At 33.2% G+C, this 23,312-nt stretch overlaps 2 protein-coding genes across 2 annotated transcripts; both read left to right on the forward strand.

Moving 5' to 3' along the window:
• The first annotated feature begins 1,834 nt into the window (after nucleotides 1-1,834).
• LOC122303232 lies at nucleotides 1,835-2,498 on the forward strand. The gene has a single exon (XM_043114901.1). It carries the CDS (start codon nucleotides 1,927-1,929, stop codon nucleotides 2,329-2,331), a length of 405 nt encoding a protein of 134 aa, XP_042970835.1. The 5' UTR covers nucleotides 1,835-1,926; the 3' UTR covers nucleotides 2,332-2,498.
• An 11,120-nt stretch (nucleotides 2,499-13,618) lies between these two features.
• LOC122280673 (linoleate 13S-lipoxygenase 3-1, chloroplastic-like) lies at nucleotides 13,619-18,446 on the forward strand. The gene is made up of 8 exons (XM_043091653.1): nucleotides 13,619-14,268; nucleotides 14,605-14,885; nucleotides 15,518-15,755; nucleotides 15,887-16,219; nucleotides 16,373-16,566; nucleotides 16,683-16,984; nucleotides 17,108-17,374; nucleotides 17,468-18,446. Exons 1-8 carry the CDS (start codon nucleotides 13,866-13,868, stop codon nucleotides 18,222-18,224), a joined length of 2,775 nt encoding a protein of 924 aa, XP_042947587.1. The 5' UTR covers nucleotides 13,619-13,865; the 3' UTR covers nucleotides 18,225-18,446.
• Nucleotides 18,447-23,312: the final 4,866 nt, after the last annotated feature.

A 23,312-nucleotide genomic window follows, 5' to 3' on the forward strand; every position in this document is an offset into this window, starting at 1 on the left:
GTAGTGAGGAACTGTCGAGTTGAGTAAGGTTTTGATAATGAGATGAGATGAGATCGTCTTAGATAAAAGTTAAAAGTTGAATAAAATATTATTATTATTTTAGAATTTTAAAAAATTAAATTATTTATTATGTAAAAACTTAAAAAATTATAATGATAAAATGGGATGAATTGAAATAAATTGAAATAATCTTTATATCCAAATCTAGCATTAGTACTCAAAGGAAAATAAAAAATAAAAAATTTTACTTATCATTAGGGCCGGCTCAATGGTAAGACCAATTAGACCATTGCCTAAGGCGTCCACCCTATGTAAGGCCTCTAAAATTAAAAATGAGTTGTTTTTTTTTTAAAATATAAAAACTATTTCATTTTATAATATTTTAAAGAAATTTTATATTTTTTAATGTGTGCAAGACTTCATAATATTAAATTTAATATTTAATACAATAAATTATTTATATTTTAAATATTTTTTAAATTCGTATTGAGTCTTCATTTTAATTCGTAGTATTCAAATAAATTCAAAAAAAATTATTTAAAAATATTTTATACAATAATTTATATTTTATTGTCTTATAATTAAAAATAACTAATTTAAATTTTAGCTTAACTCTCAATATATATCGAGCCGTCCATGCTTATCAAAGCTGCACTACAAGCATCGATTACAAGCAGTAATTAACAGATCGAGAAATGCGAAATAAAAGAGCCTTCTCACGGAGAATTGACAAAAATAATACCATGCAATCAAATAATCGTTGACTATTTCTTACTTTTTTTCGTTGACTATTTATACTTACTTTATAAATTAGCTTTCCAAATTATTTATAGAATTATGAGATTGTTTAGAACATTGGTAATAGATTCTTTATTTTTATATGTAAAATTATATTTTTTAAAAATTAATTTTGAATATGAAGAAAAATTTCTATATTAGATTATGCATTTTTTGATCAAATAATAATAAAATAAAAAAGAAAGAAGAGAAAAAAAAAGAGTTGGGAGGAAAGAGAAAAAATAATAAAATTATAGTTTGAATAAAAAAAGAGGTTTTCATCTTTGAATAAGAATTGTACATAGTTATTATAATTATACATATGAATAAACCAATACAGATTATTTTAAGAGTATATTCTTCAAATTTAAAGATGAAAATAAAAATAAATAAAACTATTAATACTCTTACAAGTAACACAAATCATTGCATTTTTTTTTTTAATATCCAGCCTTTGGGTCGACCTTCTCCCCATGACTTGATCCCTTCCTACGTACATTTAAATTATATAAATATATTTATATATATAATTGCGATGTAATTCTTATCAAAAGGTCATTTTTCTGTAATTTCAACAGTATGCCGATAAAATCTTAAAAAAATAAAAGTTTTATTATTATATATATAGTTTAATAATGTTATATGTAATCATAAAGTATATAACTATCTTATAATTCTTTTTTTTAAAAAATAAAATTTATTATTAATTTTTTTTATATAAATTTATTATTTTAAAAATAATTATACTACACTTACATACTTACTATTCATTCCTCTAATCATAATAAAGTTGATTAAAAGTGCAGTGGTTTAAAAACTAAAAATAAAAAACTGACGTGGACTCCAAATTCCACGTTTCAACACTGTACCTTGGGCTCACATATTAAAGCTGCTTTAGGTTATTTTGAAAATAAAGATTGATTCAATTCATTTTATTTTATTTTTATAATTTTTAATCAAAATTATATGATAAATATTTTAATTTTTTTAATAATATTTTATTTTACTTTTAAATTTCATTTAAATCATTGTAGCGAGCTCACCTTATCACCTATAAGTTGCAATCTCTCTGTTCCCAACTACTTCCCTCTCTCTCTCTCTCTCTCTCTGTCCGAGCTCCCTCCCGCACAGGCAATCACTTATTTCCACATGGCTCTGGATCATGAAACCCACCATCCATATCCGGCCCAAGCCAACCTGACTCCGGCAGTCCGGTATTCAGCACGCCGCCAGATCCCCCTTCGTCGGCGTAAACTACCGATAGTACGCCTCGGAGATGGGAAGAAGCCTCGGAGAGTGTTAACCCTTGTGAAAATATTCAGGAGGATTCGACTACGGTGGTTAAAGTTGAAGTACATACGCATGATGAGGAAGTTCAAGAAGTATTATCGGAACGTGGTTAAAGATCTTATGGAAGCAGGAGCAACGCTGGAGACTTTCCACCAAAGGGTTATCATGGAGGCCTCTCTCGCTGTTCCGGTCATGGGAGTTTCTTTCAACAGCTACCGCCCTTCAGTGCCCGGATCACACCGGCCTCGAACCCTCGTGATGTAAAAGTCTTCTCTTTTCTTTTTCTATTATTCAAGGTTGCGTACATCTGAATCAATTTAATTCTCTGATCTCTACCTCCTTTGTTTTTTCCATTATCAAACCAGAATTTGAATAAATCTGTAACAAAGTTAAATGAACGTGCCTATAAAATGTTTTTTTGTGGCGACTAATATGTATAATATTATATATGTCGTGGAGATAACCTTATGACAGGTCATGGCCGGAAAGGAAATCTTGTTCTCTGAATTTCTCACTCTCTCACTCTCTAGATCTCTCTCTCACACACACACATAAGCGGACAATTAATTTCCAGCAAGTACCACATGCATGATGTTGCTCGATCTGTAGATACATACGAATTAGGAGATGGATCCATTTTGTAAATTTTTCGAAGAGCATGCATGCGGCCGAAAGGTAAAATTCATGTACGTTTAGCAACATATGATATATGACATGAAGGTATTGTTTTTAGTGCAGATCCAAGCTAGCTAGCATAGCAGATCGGGTCGCGATCCTTATTAAATAGTTCCATTATTATAATAACTTGGAGCCGAAGGTGAGAGAGCTTAAAATCCGGAAAAAATATTTCAGAAAACCATGTTCAACCTGTCAGCTATGATATTATGATCATCAGTTACGTGCGAGTATCGCAAGTTATAAGAAAAAACCAGCATCGATCGCAAACCTTATTAATTTGTGTGCGCGACATTTACTTTGGGGAACTCTATTAGTTGGCAGTTATTATTATACGAGTGGGCCGGGCGTACGTACCTGCATCACTCAAACATGCACCCACATGAGGCACCCGGCCTTTCAGAGTGGCGGCCGGCCGCTAGCTAGCTTTATACAATTAAGGGCATGAAGTAGCTAGATGTCGTTAATTAATTAGGGAGGAATTAGATGCTGATCAAAGACCAATTCTAACTCGTTAAGATTATATACTTTTTTTAAGGTATGTACAGCTAACTAATTTGAATTTATCAGCTTCTTGTTTGCTCTCAAGGTTTGATCACATCATACAAGATTCCTGGAGGAAACTTTCTGTACGTTATCTTATTTATCTGCTAATTACATATAATTCGGTCTAGCGTGCAACAACTCATGTCCCTGTACGTCATATGAGTTAATAAAACAATACTGAGCTGAGTATAAAATAATCAATAAAAATATTGGTTATAGTTGCAAGCTGACATGCATCATGGGAATGATCATCGATGGTCGTATAATGTGTGTGAGACAGTGTCATGTACATGTAATAGTTATGCACATGCCAGATCGATGATATATAGCCACTTAGTTATCATATTTATATACATATGAGGTACTATATATAAGATATATAGCATCTAACGGCCTGCAGGCTGCAGTTATACCATAGATACGAGTCATTCCTCAATCGAATTAAGTTCGGATCCTTATGCATCATGAACATATGATATATGTGTGTGTATACACACGTACGCATTTTATTAGTAAGTTTGTTTTTTTTACCCTTCACTGTATTGTTATATATTTAAGAAATTTGACAATTTTGATTTAGTCGTATATACACTGACTGATCATCGGTACTTATATATATATATATATATATATATGAGAAATACTGCTGTGCCGCCCAGGTGATACCGCTTAAGTATACCACTCAAGAAAAAAATATTTTTTTATTTAATAACTAAAAAAATGATTTTAAATATATTGATATATTTTTTTATTTAATAATTAAAAAATTATAAAAATAAAAATAAAATAAAATAATAATAGTAGCAGTGCGCCTAGCGGGAAATGTGGGGGCGGTAGAGTAGCCCCACCCACTCTCTCTCTCTCTCTCTATATATAAAAGTACTCATTATGTATGCATTGAATTTTATTCACCAAGAGTTGCACAATGCACGCTTCCCACGTCAATTCCAAGAAATGGGTCCACCATTCCGTGCTATATGACGCCTTAATTAGTAGCTACGACAATTAGTATTTCTTTGTAATAAATATTTAAGTTGCCCAAAGTCACCTTTTTTTTTTAATTAAATATGTTAATTTATGTTTGTCCTATTTTTTTGGTGAAATTAACTTCGCTCTAATTTGGTAAATTCATCACAAGTATGAGCTTAAGTTTATTTATGATCTCTCTCACTCTCATGGGTAAATGCAGTACCTCGGGGAATTATATTAAAAAAAAAACCCATGACTACAGCTTTCGAATTTCTTCAGTGTTTATATTTTTCGGTCGGACTCGTTTGTTTGGATGTTGGGCTATTCCTTTCTCTAGGGCTGAGCAAACTAATCAGGCCCAGATCGAGGGGAAATAAATTAATAAAGTTCAGCGGCCCAAAAATCCCTTTGATGGCCATTGCCAACAACTTTGGCCCAAAGTCGCATATCTTGCAACAATTCCCATGTGGCCGAAGCGGCCTAGCATGGCAGACATGATAAACTCGCATGGAACAAAAGAGCTTCACTTCAAATATATGAAAAAAAGAAGAAGAACAAAGAATCGAACGAGATAAACGTGATTTATTGAATTAATAATAATGTAAAGAAAGTAGTCACTTAAATGTCTATTTGGAAAGTGGTGCTCGAATGACATTGATTAATATATTGTAAATGGTGTTATAAAGTAAACACATTAACCAAAAAGAACGGCTAGCGTTGCTTTAATGGTCCACGTTGTGTAACAGTGTAAGCTCAGCAAGAAAATCATAAAAGTATCCCACTAATGTCGTTGGTCCAATAAAGTTAATCTTGGAATCTGATTATGCTATTTAGCCATTATATCTATATATATATGTAGCTTGGGAAGTTTTGGGTGTCTGAGATGAAATTTGTGCTATATATAAGAGGCATGTTTTCATGGAGTTAAGCTGTTAATCAGAAAGATGATCCTCACTCCTCAGGCTAAAGATGAAGTACGTTCATGGCATCTCAGATTCTCAAAAGAATGCCTTGTCAAGCAAACCCTCGGGTTGTTTGAGAGCGGAATAAGATGGTTTCTCCACGTTCTACATGATGCATTTGTCAATGATTTTTGAGTCGCAGTACGAATATCGGATTGTCACATAAATACATATATAATGCAAGTCTTTCGACATTTAATGCTATATTTTTCAGTGAATATAGACCTCTATTTTCAATCTCTATTCGAATCGTACAATATTAGGTATGAAACTGCGGCGTCGTTTTAGGTAGGCAAGGAGTTAGGATGATTTTACTACGGTTGAGGGCGTGAAACACGCAATTTGAGAGGTATTCCGCCGGTTGTATTTTAATGTCGATGGATATTTATGATATTGTGGATTTTGGTCTCTATTCTCTAGAAACCATGAAATGATTCACGTTTTTTTTTTTTTTTTGTTTTTTTTAAAGAGAGATCAGAGGAAGGCCGGGGTAGGGGTCGGGCATCTTAGTGCAAATCTAGATGTTAACCACTCGAACACAAGACTCCCACTAACGTCTTTCTCGTTGGACCATTTGATCGATTGTAACTCCTAAAGCAATCACTTTAGTTCATTTTTTTTTTCTGTCCTTTCTTTTTTAGTTCCTCCGGCCAGAGTGAGAAAACGTCGGCATGAATGTGAACTAGTAGCTTTGAATTAGTTGGATGGAGACGCCGCTTTCCCCATCTCATGATAATATAAATGATTTTGCAATGATAAAATGATTTTTACACTACTTTATTAAAATAATATATAATTCAGATTACTATATTTTGCAATTTCATGTTTTGGATTATAGACATCCACAACCCCTCTCTTAATGGAAGGAAAAAAAGAAAAAAAGCGATTCTAGAACATATATAACAAAGACAATCTCACGAGTCACGAATTGGCGTAAATATATTAGGCCTTAGCTGGTATAGGCCCACCGCATGATTCTCTTCCTCGTCCAATTGGGCAGTGATACGAGTGGAGCATCTTTAATCAATTTTGAGTGGGCCCATCTGAACTCTTTCTAATTCCTTCCCAAAATCCTTTTTATTTATTATTTTTTTTCTTAAAAAAAAAAACAGAGAGAGAGAAAGAAGAAGAGATGAATCGTGGACAACACAAAACTCCTAAAGGACAGTTGGACGGTGGGATCATGGATCCATACCACGTTATTATTTTGGAAAGGTCGTTATCTGTAAGAAAGAGTAGAGTTTTAGGAGTGAATTAAAACGTTTGTACTTTCTATGGTCTGATTTGGGGGCCGGTGCTTTGTTGAGGTTGACTTATCCCGGTGAGCCATCATCAAAGCAGTCGCCAGTCACCTCTGTCTTAGGTTGGAAAGAGCGTTAGAGTAATAGTAATGAGATAGTTAAAGTTAAATTTTAATAAAAAAAATAATTAAGATATCAAATAAAATATAATAATGGATTTAATAAATGAATAATATTTTTAATTTTGGATTATATAGCTGGCTATGTATTATTTTTCAACTAAAAAATAATATTTCCATTGAGTTCTTCCATTGGGTACCCTTTCAGGATCAATTTTCTGCCTTATGCCTATAAAACCTCATTGTTATTGAAAACATCTCTTTTATTTTAGTTTCTTGTACAATATATAAATTTTTTTTTATTGAATTTTTATGTACGCAGGATCATTAATAATTCTTATACTTTTGTTGTTGAACTATGCAATTGTTTTTAAATGATTTTCAAGTTTTCATGTCTCAATCTATTATTATATGAAAAGAATTCGGCTCTTTCCTAGAATTTCATAATTTCACTTTCCCCTTCAAGATTTGGTTTTATGTGAAAATAAATTTTTAGAATTAAAATAATGGAAAGTTAAAAAATTAATATTTTAATAAAATAATAAAATATTTGTTGAGTCTATTATTTAGTATTATAAAAAAGAACTAGCTAAAATTTATAAAAATAAAAATTTTAGTCAAATTTTAACTAACTTTTATTGAGGCCACTACTAATATTCTTAATAGTGGGCTCAACAAAACTAAAATTTAGCGAAGACTTAACTAAGGTGCACAATAAATGATTGTAATAAACTCAACAAATAAACAATGATTATAGCCAAGGCTATTTCATTGGCCAAATTTGACTAACTAAATATTATTTTAGAATAAAATAATATATTTTTTCACTATTTTAGTCTTAGCACAATAAGAAAATGCTAATTCCAATATTGTGTAAGAGCATCCACATTGGCTTGGCCAAATGAGGTGTTTGGCCAAATTTTACATGATTTGGCTCAAAAATCCTTCACATTGGATTGGGCAAATCTAAAATAATTTAGACTTTTGCTATAGTGGTTGGCTAAAGATGGAAGACCACTATTCATTCATCAAACATTAAAATATTAATTTCTCATTCCAAACAAATAAATTAAATTAATTAGAATATAATTAACATTTAACATTTAGAATATAATTTTTATTAACATTTAAAAATACTTTTTTTAATATTAATTTAATTAGAATATAATTACTATTAGCATTTAATACTACTTTTTTGTAATATTAATATTAATTTAATTAGAATATAATTATTATTAACATTTAATAATAATTTTTTAAATATTAATTTAATTAGAATATAATTACTATTAACATTTAATAATACTTTTTTAATATTAATTTAATTAGAATATAATTACTATTAATATTTAATAATACTTTTTGTAATATTAATTTAATATAATATAATTATTATTAACATTTAATTGGTAGAATTACAAAATATGAGAAAATAAATTAAATAAAAAATTTATTAATTTAATAATATTTTATTATTATGTAGAGAATAAATGGCTAATCCAATGTGGAAATTGAATTTTGATGGAATAGGCAAATGTAAAAAAGTGTTGTTATTGGACAAATTTAAAGATGAATTTGACCAAACCAATGCCAATGCTCTAAAAGTTGCAATTTCAGAAGTAGCGCCTGGCTGATTCTAATACTTTGAGTTTGAATGTGTTGTGTAAATTGCGATTGAGAAAGAGTTCAAAAAATTTTGTGATTTAAAAAAGACATTGATTTGGAAAAAATTAAAAAAAAGTTAGAAAATTATTATGTATTTTTTAAATAACAAATAAATATTTAAATTATAATTAAAATTAAAATAAATAAAAATATCAAAATTAATATTTTAATAGAATAATAATAGATTTGTTAAATTTATTATTTAATATTATAGAAAATGACTAATTAAAATTTATAAAAATAAAATTTTTAATTAAATTTTAATCAAAATTTATTAAGACTAGTATTAATAGTTTAGTCCGGATCAGAGTAACCAATCATTGCACTTTTTGCTCACATGGATCCTTTTATGATACATTAATTAGTTCTTTCTCTCAAGCAACTGGACGACAGAAGCAGCACTCTCTATTTGGGAGGTGGATCTTTTATATCCGAACCTCTTAACTTTGTTTTTGTTAATGTTGTTTCTTTTCTCATTAAAAGAAAAGTTCCAAAGTTGATTTTTAAATCTTGTGGATTCATCGTAATCAATGATATATGTGTCTTGCCATAAACTTCCCAAAATTCATATTTACATTTGGAAAATGCTGAAATCTGTTTTTAAAAGTGATTTCAGTGCATTTTATTTTATTTTTTTTACGTGTTTAAAAAAGTTATCACATTTACTTAATGATAAAAAGTGTTTTTTAGTGAATCTATGTTTTTTTTTTCCTTAAAAAACGTTTAAGAGGGTTTAAAAAAATATTTTAAAAAAAACTACTCGGTCGGTGGCCAATCTGTGGCTCCTATCGTCATCCTTTAAAAATATACACAAAATACACTTTGGACAATAAAACACATTTTAAAAGGCAACCTAACATCACCCTTTACATTTCTTGTCAACCGCATGCCACGTAATGGACCCATAGACCACCTAGTTCATCACAACTGGCAAGCACGCATGGTTCCTAACTTCCCTTGTGACCTATTGTCAAATCTTAGCCATCATCTTTTATTTTCTTTTCGAGATGCTTCGCGGTCTCTTAACTGATAATTACCTTCACTCTGTTTGATATTTCCCAACTCTCTCTCACTTCTTACCTGAGTCAGTTCTTATGAGTTATACTCGCCTCCCGCACATTTTTTGAATTATAGTTTTGATATTCTTATTATTTAAATTATAATTTTAGACTTACATAATTAATTATGTTAATCAAATCAAATAGATTATTTATATCAATTCAACCTATTTATATAATCGAGTTGATACAAATTATATCGTGTCAATATATTTTTAATTAATTCATAACAGATGAAAATTTATCGTGCTAACTTATTATTTTAATAGATTGTTTAAAAATTTAACCCATTAAGTTTAATGGTTTGTGTTCAAGTTGACCCATATCATATAATATATATGACTTAACACGGTACGAATACGACTTATTAATACGATTTGTCATTCCTTTTCAACAACCACTCGATTTCAAGTATTAAGAGCAATTTGGCTATGGACTACTTCAAATATAGTCTTTAACGTGGCCATCTTAGACCTAACACTAGTGACAGAATCAATAATTGTGTTAATGGAAGATCAACTTTTTTACTGTGTGATATATTTATGTAAAGAGTAATGCTAAATAGAGTTTTATGGTGTGCAAGCTCTACGCACTCTTTTTGAAAAAAATAAGTCTATTATTAAAAAATAATTTTTTTCATGTGAGTTTTAAATTTATTTATTTTTTTTTAAAATAGTGGGCGAGACTTGCACATGATCTTAAGACTGTAAACATCATTTTTTTATGTAAATTAAAAAGAGATTGAAAAGTATAAAAACATAACTACAAACTATTGTTCATATAGATCATTGACCTTAAATAATTTTTTTCTTTATATTTTCACTTTAAATTTCATATTACGAAACTCAATATTATATAATAAAAAAATTTGAGATCTATATTAATAAATTTATTATTTTTCTTAAATTTAATTTTAATTTTAAAAAAGCTACATATTTAAAAATAAATAATATATAAAAATTATACAGAACTTTGGGATTATATAAAAAATTTTTAAAGAGTATACAGAGATTATAAATTTTTTTGAGAGTGATTTTTTATATTTATAAAATTATGTAAATCAAAAAGTTTAGGGGGGCCATAGCCCCGTTTAGTAGAACGTGGCTCTGCCACTGCCAAGCACAAAAACATGGCATTGTAACAATCCGATTGTTCAACTAATTATAGTGATATTTATTTATACCTCTTTGCTGGTTGAATTTTCGTGTTTGTTGAGAGTCTTGTATATCTTTCACCGTTCGTATTTGTTGTCCATCTCATTCTTACCAAGGAAAAAGTCCACACACTTTATTAAAAAATTGAAGTATTGTAACGCGTTAGTACACAGACACGTGGTCAGTAGGTATGTCCGGACCTTTTGAGATATCAGAGTTTTGTTCATCAAAGTTTACTTGCGCAAAAAGTCCGATAATGATATATATAGTTGTAAAATATATAAATATTATATAATTATTTTAATAAACAGTGAGATTTATTATTAAAAAATTAATTTTATATATAAATTTTATATTTATTTATAGTTTTTAAAAAAATTATACTGCACTCATTCATTATAAATATCATTTCTAATTTTATTATTGCTTTCTTGCTTTTGAATCTGATGGATGGCCTGAAATCAAACATGCACGGCTAAAGAATATTAATAGTCTACGTATAGTTTTGTTTCCAACATTCATTTTCAAGTTTCAACTGCAACATCTCTTCCGTTTTCAGACTTGCCTCGTTATGTTTCTCTGTTCATATACTAAATTTCATTAGAGTATACTTTGAAAAATAAATAAATAAAAAATTAAAGATAAATATTTTAATCATAAAAAAATTCTATAAAAATAAATTTATAAATTAGTGGTTTGATATAATATATTAAATTATTTTATTATAAAATAAATATAATATATCATATAAAATCAATCTATTTATAAATTTGTTTTTGTGTTAACAAGAATAAAACCGGAATGTCAAGAATAGAATCCTGCCAGCTTCCTCTTGGTCTTGGGTTTTGACCTGGTCAACAAACTTGTCAAATTATGTGAACCCTCCATCTATTTGTAAATTGTCATACAATTTTACGTTGAGTTTTCACCGGGTCATTGTTCAATGGGAGTGGTCAATAGGTAGCTATGACACTCAAGTGCTGGTCATAATTTAAGAAACAAAGACACATTCCATGGTCAAAATCCATACACGTGACTGCTTGTATTTGGGCAATATGTCTCCTGTTGAATGACCAATAGGATGACGTAGTGCCCCCATTTAAATAAAATAATAATAAAAAAGGACAGTTGCTTTTATTCTCCAAAAAGCATACTAATTTTCCGCAAATTTTTTATTGGTTAATGTCAAAGGAAGTCTTGCCTATTGACATCTGAATACATTTTCTCAGCTCGGTTATAGAATGGCTCTTGAGCCCCGGTTGGGCTGTATATGTTAATTAGTTTTGTTACATATAAGAGTATTAATTTATATTTAAAATTTAAATTAATATTATTTTTAATAAAATTTATTTTTTAATTAATCACATCATATTGATATACAGATTAGTATATAATTATGTTTGTAAGTATATTTTTTCTATGTTAATTAAAGTAGCGAAACAAACTGTTCAAAGTTCAAACATGGAATTAGTCATACAAACACAGTGGTCAATCACGCTGGTTCAAACTGCCAAATTGTCTGCTGAATATATACATATATAGCCCAGACTTGCAAAAGTTATGTTATTTTACCCCCTCATATAAAACATCACGTGAAAGATTGTTTTTTTTCTCTCTTTATTATTCGCATTTTTAATATGATAATAAAATGTGCAAAACTTGAACATATTAAAATTATATATAATATTAGTCTCTCTTAATAAAACCTAACACGATTTTAAAACACAAAAGTTAAGGGCTTTTGTAAATAAAAATCATGCCTCATCGGCCTCATCCCCACCCAATTGAGAGATATAATAAAGAGAGAAGGTAGGAGGAAACCACCTGTTTGGGAAACTTTCTTTTTGGCTGCCAAACTCGCGGCACTTGAAGTATGATGTCAGCTATTGCAACCAGAAAAAATATAAAAATATAAAATATAAAATATAAAAAAATCTTTGTTTTGGCTAAACACAAAAAGAAATTCATCACGCTTTAAATTTGCTTCATATTTTTACCTTTCCACCTGCAACAAAAAAAAAACACGTCATTGTCCCCCAAGGCCACCCCAGCTTTACTTTTAGCCGCAATTACCTTCCTATCCTTCTTAAACTCACCACTCTCTCGAAAAGTAATAGGTCATTAATCAAAGCCATTACTGCTTTGACGTTATATATCTCTACCAGTCTTACCACTTAGCCTCAATTATTGCCCTTAAATAACTTCAACTGCATGCAAATTGGCTGTGGAGTGATCTGGAACTAATATTGCTCCAATGATTTTGGTGGTAATGCCATGGCCCATGGGTGGCCATCACCATGGCCAAGCTGCATTTAAGATCAAACGGAACCGACACATTACACAGCACTACTGTTTTCAATAATGTAATACATTTTTCTTTTCGTTTATGAGTACAAAGAAAACTGATTTATTAATAATTCCACCCTTCCCATGCACGGACCACTCATGATGAACCAACGTCTTTAGTTGTCCACCACACAAACTTACCTGCGCTTTTGATACCACGTTAATGTTTCAATAAATGGTGATGAAAATACTCAAAACAACACTACTTTTTAATATTGATTTATAAGTACGATGATGAACAATACAAATCATATGATGTATAATGATAATCATTATATTCAAAGTCGCGCATTTTTATGATAAAATTTTATTTTTTGTACATTAAATACTTTTCTATTTTTTTTTTACCATGAATAGTTGAAAATACGTTATGATTTAAAGTAAATTTTTGTTATCTTTACTCAATATAAATGAATTTATGTGTAAAATAAATCTTATAATATTTATAACTGTCTGAATAAAATTTCTCAAATAATGATAATTAGACAATAAATACCAAGATTATTGTTTCATGCTGTCTACTTCAGTTCCACTCAACGTCTTTAATTTTCCGAGAAAAACTTGGGCCCTTTGGAGATAAACGCACGGGGATAGCTTTGGCATTTTAGCAGAAGGTGAAGGTGGTACATGTCTTTTCGCAAAATATATACCAATTTCGATTCGGCTTCCCCCACACCGCGTCGTTTTTGTATACTCGGAAAGTCGAAACTCGTTTTGACTCGGCACCCTTTTTGAACGCGGGTTAAAGTAAACAAACTCTTTCTGATAAACATGGTGCCATTAACTACTCGGTGAGAGAAGACATAGTACAAAGAAAAAGAAACGAGTGTTTCACAAGCAGAAAAATTTGAAAAACGTGTGGACGGTGAGCTCAAATTCTGCCCCACCATTTTCTGTTTTTCTTTACCAACAAAATATATAAAAGAAAGAGACCCTGCTCTTCAAATCAAAAGCACACCAACTTCTGTTAGTGCGTATCTCTGCAAATTAAGAGCCAGAACGCCAACCTCTAGAAATAGATTGTTTTGAGAGACAAAAAGGCTGTGTCTAGAGGGAGAACGATATGGCAATGGCTAAAGAAATCATGGGTGGTTCTTTGATTCAGAGGTCTTCTTTTGTTTCTTCGTCAAAAGTGTTTCTGAATCCTAGTTTTCAGAAGAAGCAGAACCATTTCTCGGTTAATCCATTAGTGGTGCCTTTGGAGAAAACAAGGTTGGTACGTTTGAGGAAGGTTGTGAGGGGTCCTGTGGCGGCTATCAGTGAGGATTTGGTGAAGCCTGTGCCTGTGGCTGTGCCTGCAGACAAGGCAGACAAGGGAGATAAATTCAAGGTGAGAGCCGTGGTGACCGTGAGGAATAAGAACAAGGAAGACTTGAAGGACAAGATTGTGAAGCATTTGGATGCCATAACTGACAAGATCGGGATGAATGTTGTTCTTCAACTTGTCAGCACTGAAATAGACCCAAGTAAGCCTTTTTTTCCCTCCTTCTGGGTGTGTCGGAAATTATTTAGTGCAGGTAGATTTCTTGATCAAACATGATGACCACTAATCTTTTTTTAGCTGCTTTTAAGGCTTATTCTTCTGGGTAATTTCCTTTTTTGTTTCGGATCTTGGTATAAAGAATCCAAGCCTCAAATTTTAGTTCAATTATAGAACGAGACCAATTTCGAACATCGTTCAATTAAACATTTAGTAGCTTGATAACTTTGCTCTTTTAGCTGGGGTTATGTTTTTATGACTCGGTACCGTATCCTTCGAGATCTTTACTAAATTTGTTTTTGTTTTTGTTTGTGCGTTGAAGAAACCAAGGCTCCAAAGAAAAGCAATGAAGCAATCCTAAAGGACTGGTCAAAGAAATCAAATGTCAAAGCTGAGAGAGTAAACTACACAGCTGAATTTATGCTAAACTCTAGTTTTGGTGTGCCTGGAGCGATCTTAGTGACCAACAACCACCAAAAAGAGTTCTTCTTGGAGACAATCACCGTTGAAGGATTTGCTGGCGATCCAGTCCACTTCTTCTGCAATTCATGGGTCCAATCCAGGAAAGATCATCCTGGAAAGAGGATATTCTTCTCCAATAAAGTAAAATTCTTTTTTTTTTTTTCGTATTATTTCTTTAATTGATTCTCAGATTCTCTCCTTACCACAAAGAAAGAAAAATGATCTCTTGATAATGCCACTCAGGTGTTTAAAACACAAGGTCAAACCATGTTGTTTTAGCTTTTGAATATTTGCTAGGGACTAAGAAGTTTAAGAATCCACAGAATGCTGGTATTGAATTTTCAATTACCTTTATGAACCGACAAAAAGAAAGCTCTATTTTTACCTGGCTTTTTCTGCCCCATTTTCTAAAGTATTGCTGGCATTGATGTGGACCTTTATTGGTTAAATAATAATAAGGCGAAGAGAAAAAGATCTTATCTAAGATTGCTTAGGTAGACCAAATCAAAATTCATATGAATTCAGTCTATTTGTGTCTGCCAATTCTGGAATGGTTTTTGGGCCCAGAATTTGAGCCTACCAACCACCATGAAAACATTAAAATTGTTTGTTCTCTGGCAAAAATATGCACGTCGTAAATGATAGAAGTGTAACATTCGTTTTTAAATAACAACAAAATAACTTATACAAATGAAACCCCACCATTTGTTTTCGTAATTCTTTGTTTTAGGTTCAGCGTTAACTCAATTTTGTCATCATGTTTGTTTGAGCAGCCATACCTTCCGAGCGAAACGCCTGCCGGACTTAGGTCGTTGAGGGAAAAAGAACTTAGGGATACAAGGGGTGATGGCAAAGGTGTCAGAAAATTATCTGACAGGATCTACGACTTCGACGTGTATAATGACTTGGGAAATCCAGACAGAGGAATTGAGTTTGCACGACCAACACTTGGAGGTGAAAAAATTCCATTTCCTAGAAGGTGTCGCACCGGCCGCCTTCCTAGTGACACTGGTTAGTGTCCTCGGTCTATCCATTTCTTCGTTTTCTGGCTTAGGTTTAACCAATAAAACGTAGGCTAAACATGTTCATGAAAAATATGCTTCATGTTCTAAAGTAGTTTATGTTGTATATGTATGCCACAGATATGCATGCAGAAAGCAGGGTTGAGAAGCCATTACCAATGTACGTGCCCAGAGATGAACAGTTTGAGGAGTCGAAGCAAGACACTTTTTCTGCCGGGAGGCTTAAAGCAGTGCTTCACAACTTAATACCATCCTTGAAAGCTAGCATTTCTTCTAATAACCACGAGTTCAAAGGATTTTCGGAAATTGACAACCTCTATAGCGAAGGTGTACTCCTTAAACTAGGGTTGCAAGATGAACTCCTAAAGAAGCTCCCATTGCCAAAGGTGGTCAGCCATATCCAAGAATCAAACAGGGGAATTATTAAATACGAGATGCCCAAGATAATTTCCAGTGAGTATTACCTTTGAATTTTCTATATTGGTTGTCTATTTGAACCTTTTTATTGTGGAAATTTCGCATGCTGGAAATAATATGAGCCGAAATGAGATAATCAAAGGAGCCACTGTTGTGTTTAGGAACTAAAAGTTGATTTCTATTGTGCAGAGGACAAGTTCGCATGGTTGAGAGATGATGAATTTGGTCGTCAAGCAATTGCGGGGGTTAATCCAGTCAGCATCGAGAGGCTTAAGGTGTTCCCTCCTGTGAGCAAGCTTGATTCTAAAATCTATGGTCCCCTGGAATCTGCCCTCAAAGAAGAACATATTCTGGGCCACCTTAATGGCATGACCGTACAACAGGTAATGTCATTGTTGTTATTCGTTTGCTGTAATATGTGCATGGTCATGAGTGAGTCTACTATAACTTCTGTGTCTAGCTGCTAACTGTGAATTGGTTTTTGCCCCTTCTTTTACAGGCATTGGAGGACAATAAGCTGTTTGTATTGGATCACCATGATGCTTACCTTCCATTTCTCGATCAGATAAATGCATTAGACGGACGAAAAGCTTATGCAACTCGTACCGTATATTTTTTGACCCCTCTCGGGACTCTCAAGCCCATTGCCATTGAACTTAGCCTTCCGCCATCGGGACCAAGTTCTCGATCAAAGCATGTAGTTACACCTCCAGTCGATGCTACCACCAATTGGTTGTGGCAACTTGCCAAGGCTCACGTATGTTCCAACGATGCGGGTGTGCACCAACTCGTTAACCACTGGTAAGCATGCACGAGTTTTCAAGACTACGCATGGAAAACTTATGTCTAGCAATAATTTTGAGTCTTCCTCATTATAAATATATATTTGAGTAACTCGCCAATGCAATGGTGGGAATTTTATAGGTTACGTACCCACGCGTCCCTGGAACCCTTTATATTGGCTGCACATCGGCAAATGAGTGCTATGCACCCCATATTCAAGCTCTTAGACCCGCACATGCGATATACATTGGAGATAAATGGCTTAGCCCGCCAAAGTCTAATCAATGCGGATGGTGTTATTGAGTCTTGCTTCACTCCTGGTCGCTATTCCATGGAGATTAGTGCTGCAGCATATAAAAGCTCTTGGCGCTTTGACATGGAAAACCTTCCTGCTGATCTCATCCGCAGGTATGCATGGATGACTGATTTTTGGAAAACTGTATATGTATGTGCTTCATTTGGTGTATGAATCTTATGGGGAATCTTCCATTCATTTTATAGGGGTGTGGCAGTGCCTGATCCGACGCAGCCGCATGGTCTAAAGCTCCTAATTGAAGACTATCCATATGCCACTGATGGGCTCCTTATCTGGTCTGCAACTGAGAACTGGGTCCGTACTTATGTGAACTACTACTATCCAGAATCGAGCCTAATTTGCAATGACAATGAGCTCCAAGCTTGGTACTCCGAGTCCGTCAATGTGGGCCATAGTGATCTTCGCCACAAAAGCTGGTGGCCCACATTGGCCAACGCTGATGATCTGGTTTCAATCCTTACAACCCTTATCTGGCTAGCATCAGCACAACATGCTGCACTTAATTTTGGGCAGTACCCATATGGTGGATATGTACCAAACCGTCCGCCCTTGATGCGAAGATTAATACCTGAAGAAAATGACCCCGAGTATGCTAGTTTCCTAGCTGACCCACAAAAATATTTCCTCTCTGCATTGCCTAGTGTGCTACAAACAACAAAGTTCATGGCAGTTGTTGATACACTCTCAACCCACTCCCCGGACGAGGAGTACCTAGGGGAGAGACAGCAGCCATCAACTTGGACCGGTGACACCGAAGTTGTCGAGGCATTTTACCAGTTCTCAGCGGAGATCCAGCAGATAGAAAAGGAGATTGAGAGGAGGAACCTTGACGCTAGCCTTCGGAATCGGTGTGGAGCCGGGGTGTTACCTTACGAGCTACTTGCACCTAGCTCGGGGCCTGGTGTAACATGTAGAGGGGTTCCAAATAGTGTGTCGATATGAAGGGAACTGGGTAGCTAGTTTGGTCACTTACTATCAACATAGGTAAATATATATGTAGTCTCAAAAATTTTTGAGGTGTACATGCTCGTTCTCGATAATTTCCATGCAGAATCTCATGTGCCCTTTGTTAACTTAGAGATTTTGTATGCTATAAAAGCTCATTAGCCTAAGTTTTATTATATATATAAATAAAGTTGCCATCAGCGATTGGAAAGTTTTTAAGTTTGTTGTTTTGGGCTATTGCATTATTTTGGTCCATCATTAGACAAGTATTCGCACGAAGCTTTTGTGTGGCAGAGAGCCGAAGACAAAGGTCAGTCAGACCGAGAAGCCAACGCCGCTGGGGGCCCGGCGTTCGGTCGACGTTGATCGGTTAATTGATGGCCTAATAATGATAAGATTTTACGTGGGACGGACCTCTGCCCCAAATTAGACTCATATTTCTTTCTTTCTTTCATGTATTTTTTATTTTTTTTGGAGCAATATCAATATATATAAATAGCAGGAAAATACAGAATAACGGTTCGTACCAAATGGTGTATAAAGCTCCTGCTGCTTTGCTAGGTTCTGGAGTTAAATCCTATTTAACCCCTGAAGTGAATCATCAGCCGGGATGCAACAGGGATATTGGATCTAAGACTCGTGCATCTCTTATAAATCCAACTGTCCTGTCCATATGGGAGCTTTGAGAAGAGCTTGATTTACAAGAGCTGTCATGGATAAACGACATTATCGTTTGCATGACGGGCAAGTGGTACCGCAAGATGCCCTGACAAACGAGCAATATTATTGTTTTGCAGACTCTATATCATTCCCTTTCACAAACCATTTCTTTTTAGGACATACTCTTTCACTTGGTTAAATTTTTAACTCAGAAATCTTTCACATTAGATTAAGCAAATCTAAAATAATTTAGACTTCTGCTAAAGTAGTTGGCTAAAGATGGAAGACCATTATTCATTTATCAAACATTAAAATATTAATTTCTCATTCCAAACAAATAAATTAAATTAATTAGAATATAATTAACATTTAACATTTAGAATATAATTATTATTAATATTTAACAATACTTTTTTAATATTAATTTAATTAGAATATAATTACTATTAACATTTAATATTACTTTTTTAATATTAATTTAATATAATATAATTATTATTAATATTTAATAATAATTTTTTAATATTAATTTAATTCGAATATAATTATTATTAACATTTAATAATACTTTTTAAATATTAATTTAATTAGAATATAATTACTATTATCATTTAATAATACTTTTTTAATATTAATTTAATTAGAATATAATTACTATTAACATTTAATAATATTTTTTTAATATTAATTTAATTAAAATATAATTATTATTAATATTTAATGGGTAGAATTATAAAATGTGATCAAATAAATTAAATAAAAAATTATTAATTTAATAATATTTTATTATTATATAAAGAATGAATGATTAATCAGAAATTGAATTTAAATAGAATAAATAAATATAAAAAAAAAGTCGATATTGTCCACATTAATGCCAATGCTCTTAGTGTGCTCAAGGGTGGTTCAAGATCAGCAGATGCCGGGCGAACAAAGCTGACAAATGAGCATCATATCATTTTGAAACCCAAGGTCTTCACTCCCTTACACCAAACCAATAATACTCGTGGCTCGTGCCTCACGCTCTAAAAAGGGCTCGTGCCTCACGCTCTAAGGTACTGTTTTCACGCCCTTACACCAAACCAATAATACTCGTGGCTCGCGGCTCGTGCCTCACGCTCTAAAAAGGGCTCGTGCCTCACACTCTAAAGAGTTGCTATCAGTATGTCAAAGAAAACTCGGCTCAAAAAGGCAGGAATCACGTGCATGTATCCTATTCCTTCTTGCCAAAACAAATGAAAACCTTACATATGTACTAATTACGTTGAAGATTACACACAGCACAAGGAGAAAAAAAAAATCCATATCATGTTGAGGAATCTTTATAATCTTTCAACTCTTGACCATATTGGCGGACGGAATTCTGGTGCAAACAATTACCTTCTCATGAAAAGGCTGGCGTTACTGTACGCCGGGAAGGGGCCCCCTTCTGCCTCATCATCACATGATGCATGCCTGGTCCGGTCTCTTCTCCGCTTCTTGATCAGCAATATTTGCTAAGTCCTGGTGTTGAACATGTCAAAAAGCTATATACGTACAATAATGGCCAAGATTCAAAACCCTTGTGTGAATGCCGAATTAAAATATTAAGCGCAAGTTGAGGATTAGGTAGTTATATAATTTGATTTCACAATTACGATTTGAAATAATTATAGGGCTTTCCCACTTGGTCTTAGCATACAATATTTGCCAGCAGATCAAATTAATTTTTTATTAAAGTTTTTGTCGGGTGCTTGATAATATCTATAATAAATCTTTTTTTACTACAACGTACAACCCGGTCAACCCAATCTTCGTTTGGACCCGCACTGACTCGAATAGACCCATAAAATATAATGTAAAAATTATTAGTTAGGGCTGAGCAACCGGGTACCGGATCGGGTATCCGGATATATCCGGTCTGGAACCCGGATTCCAAATCCGGGCCGGAATCCTGCCCGGATATAGCCGGTTATGATCCGGGCTGGAACTCGGATTGATCTGGATTTTTACAATCCAGAAATCCGAGTTCCGACCTCTACCCGAACTCTCTCACCCCTCTCCCCATTCTCACTCTTTCGCACCACACCCATAAACCCAACCACCATGACCACCTCCTCCGCTTCCTCATGGCCCATCTTAAACCGCCATTCAATCCCACCCACCTCCTCCAATTCCTCAAGTCCAAGCTCCACCACCACCCTGCTTTCACTCACTACGACTTCCACGTCTTCAATTGGGCCTCCACCGTCGACTCGTTCCGTCACGACCACTCTACGTTCAAATGGATGGCCCGCACTCTTGCTATCACCGACCGCTTTGACGACCTTGGATCTCTACTCCGGTTCATGGCTTCTAACCCCTGCCCCTGCTCCGACGGTATCTTCTCCTGCCCTCGAATCGAACCCATCTTTAAATTTTCAATCAATGCTTATTCTAGAGTTGGAAAATTAAATGATGCTGCTGTTGTCTTTGAATGTATGAAAAAAATGATCGACGGGAGGCCTAATGTGGATGACGGCGACGACTGGACGAGGTTAGGGTTTCGAGAAGATTCGTAGAGAGAGAGAGAGAGAGAGAGAGAGAGAGAGAGAGAGAGAGAGAGAGAGAGAGAGAGAGAGAGAGAGAGAGAGAGAGAGAGAGAGAGAGAGTGTGTGTGTGTGTGTGTGTGTGTGTGAGATGACTCAGATTGTTTGGGGGGGGAATCGAATGCTGTATAACCCAGGTAGCAGATTTAAAACCCGGGTACCGGGTTTTAAATCCGGTACCCGGCTCGGGTGCACTCGGGTTTTAGAAACCGGGTACCGGGCCAAGTGTTTTCCGGGCCGGTGCCCGTAATCGGAATCCGGTTATCCAGATTCCGGACCGGGTTGGAAAAAAATCTGACCCAGTTGCCCAGCCCTATTATTAGTTCTTTTATAATATGGTAAAATATTTTAGCACATATTATACATAGGTACAACCCTTTGTACAATTATATTTTAAAATGAAGATATTAATGTAAAATGATGTTATTTTTATAAGTTATCCATTTAAAATATAGTTATATAAAAATATCTTTTCTTATAAATTATATAGTTATATAAAAATATCTTTTCTTATAAATTATATAGTTATATAAAAATATCTTTACTTATAATTATATATATTTACGTGAATCACGAGATACCAATAATGATCGTTTTTTTTTTTATTTTTCCCTTCTCTCTCTCGACTCGACAATATGAAGTCAGCAGAGATCCCGTCAGCTTGAAGTAGGAGCATACCTTAGTGGGGGATTATCTTAAGGTGGTTGTAATAAAGTAACGGATTATATTGGTTGTTGGAAACAATAAAAAAAATAAAAATGTGGTTCATGACGTTTAAGCCGAAGTGGTTGTTTAGGTCACAAGATCATTTCTTGCCAATCCCCATTTTGTCTTCTTTCATTTTAGAAGCACCCACGTACGACATATTGGGCCATATGGTCTTTTACTTTGTACAAAATTGCTTTTTCTTTCCATTTACAACCAAATTAAAGAAAGGAAGGGAAAAAAAAAAAAAAAGAAGATTTTCTTCATGTAGTATGATACTAATATGACTTTTGTTCTTTTGCAACATGCGCTCCTAATTGCTCCTCTAGTCTTGATCCAAATAATGGTGCAAACTCAACAAAAGTGAGAAGTTTGGAGTAATTATTTTAAAGTGGAGAAGTGGTACACGTACGTACCCATGCATACTCCAAACGCACTATTCTATTAAAGAAAGATAAATATTTTGGTTATAAAGAGATTTTATAAATTAATGTGATTTGATATAATATGTTAAATTATAAAATTATTTTTATTATAAAATAAATTTAATGTATCATATGAAATTATGTCAATTTATAGATTTACTTTTATGTGATCTTTTCGTGATTATATCATTTAAGGAAAAAAAAAAAAAAAAAGAGAGAGAGACATTAAATATTAACGCATTTGAGCCAAAAGAGATTAGGATGTTGATGAGTCATGACATTGAAGTAGTTAATTACTCCCACCAACAAATGGTCACCAATTACTATCATTGAGAGGATCGGTTGGTAATTAAAAAAAGTATTTTAATTTTATTGTACTTGCCACGTACATCTATTCTATTATAATAAGTGGCTATCTATCTGTTACAGTAATTTTTTTTAATTAAATTTTATTATTTTTCCGTTAACTTTTGTTTTTCCATTACTTTGCTATCTATTATTGGCCTTAATTATTTTATTTGTAATATATCAAGATTGTTTGTTGCATTGAGAGGAGAAAAGTGGATGCATGCACAAGGTTAAAGTTGAGAAAAAAAATATCTCTTCAATCGAAATCTTTTTTGTTTGATGGCCAATGAAAAATAAAAATTAATAAAAAAATCTCTACGGATTTTATGAACATGTTCTTTTGTAATGCTGAATTTGCATGTTTTGTGGACGGACAAGTC

The sequence above is a fragment of the Carya illinoinensis genome, chromosome 1 (genome assembly GCF_018687715.1).
Source record: "Carya illinoinensis cultivar Pawnee chromosome 1, C.illinoinensisPawnee_v1, whole genome shotgun sequence".
NCBI classification, from domain to species: Eukaryota; Viridiplantae; Streptophyta; class Magnoliopsida; order Fagales; family Juglandaceae; genus Carya; species Carya illinoinensis.

Excerpts from the sequence above, each read along its gene's own strand:
- LOC122303232 (XM_043114901.1), top strand. The coding sequence starts at position 1,927 with ATGGCTCTGGATCATGAAACCCACCATCCATATCCGGCCCAAGCCAAC.
- LOC122280673 (XM_043091653.1), top strand. The coding sequence starts at position 13,866 with ATGGCAATGGCTAAAGAAATCATGGGTGGTTCTTTGATTCAGAGGTCT. Across the intron at positions 14,886-15,517 it reads GGATATTCTTCTCCAATAAA|CCATACCTTCCGAGCGAAAC; the intron begins GTAAAATTCTTT and ends TTGTTTGAGCAG. Across the intron at positions 16,985-17,107 it reads CACCAACTCGTTAACCACTG|GTTACGTACCCACGCGTCCC; the intron begins GTAAGCATGCAC and ends GGAATTTTATAG.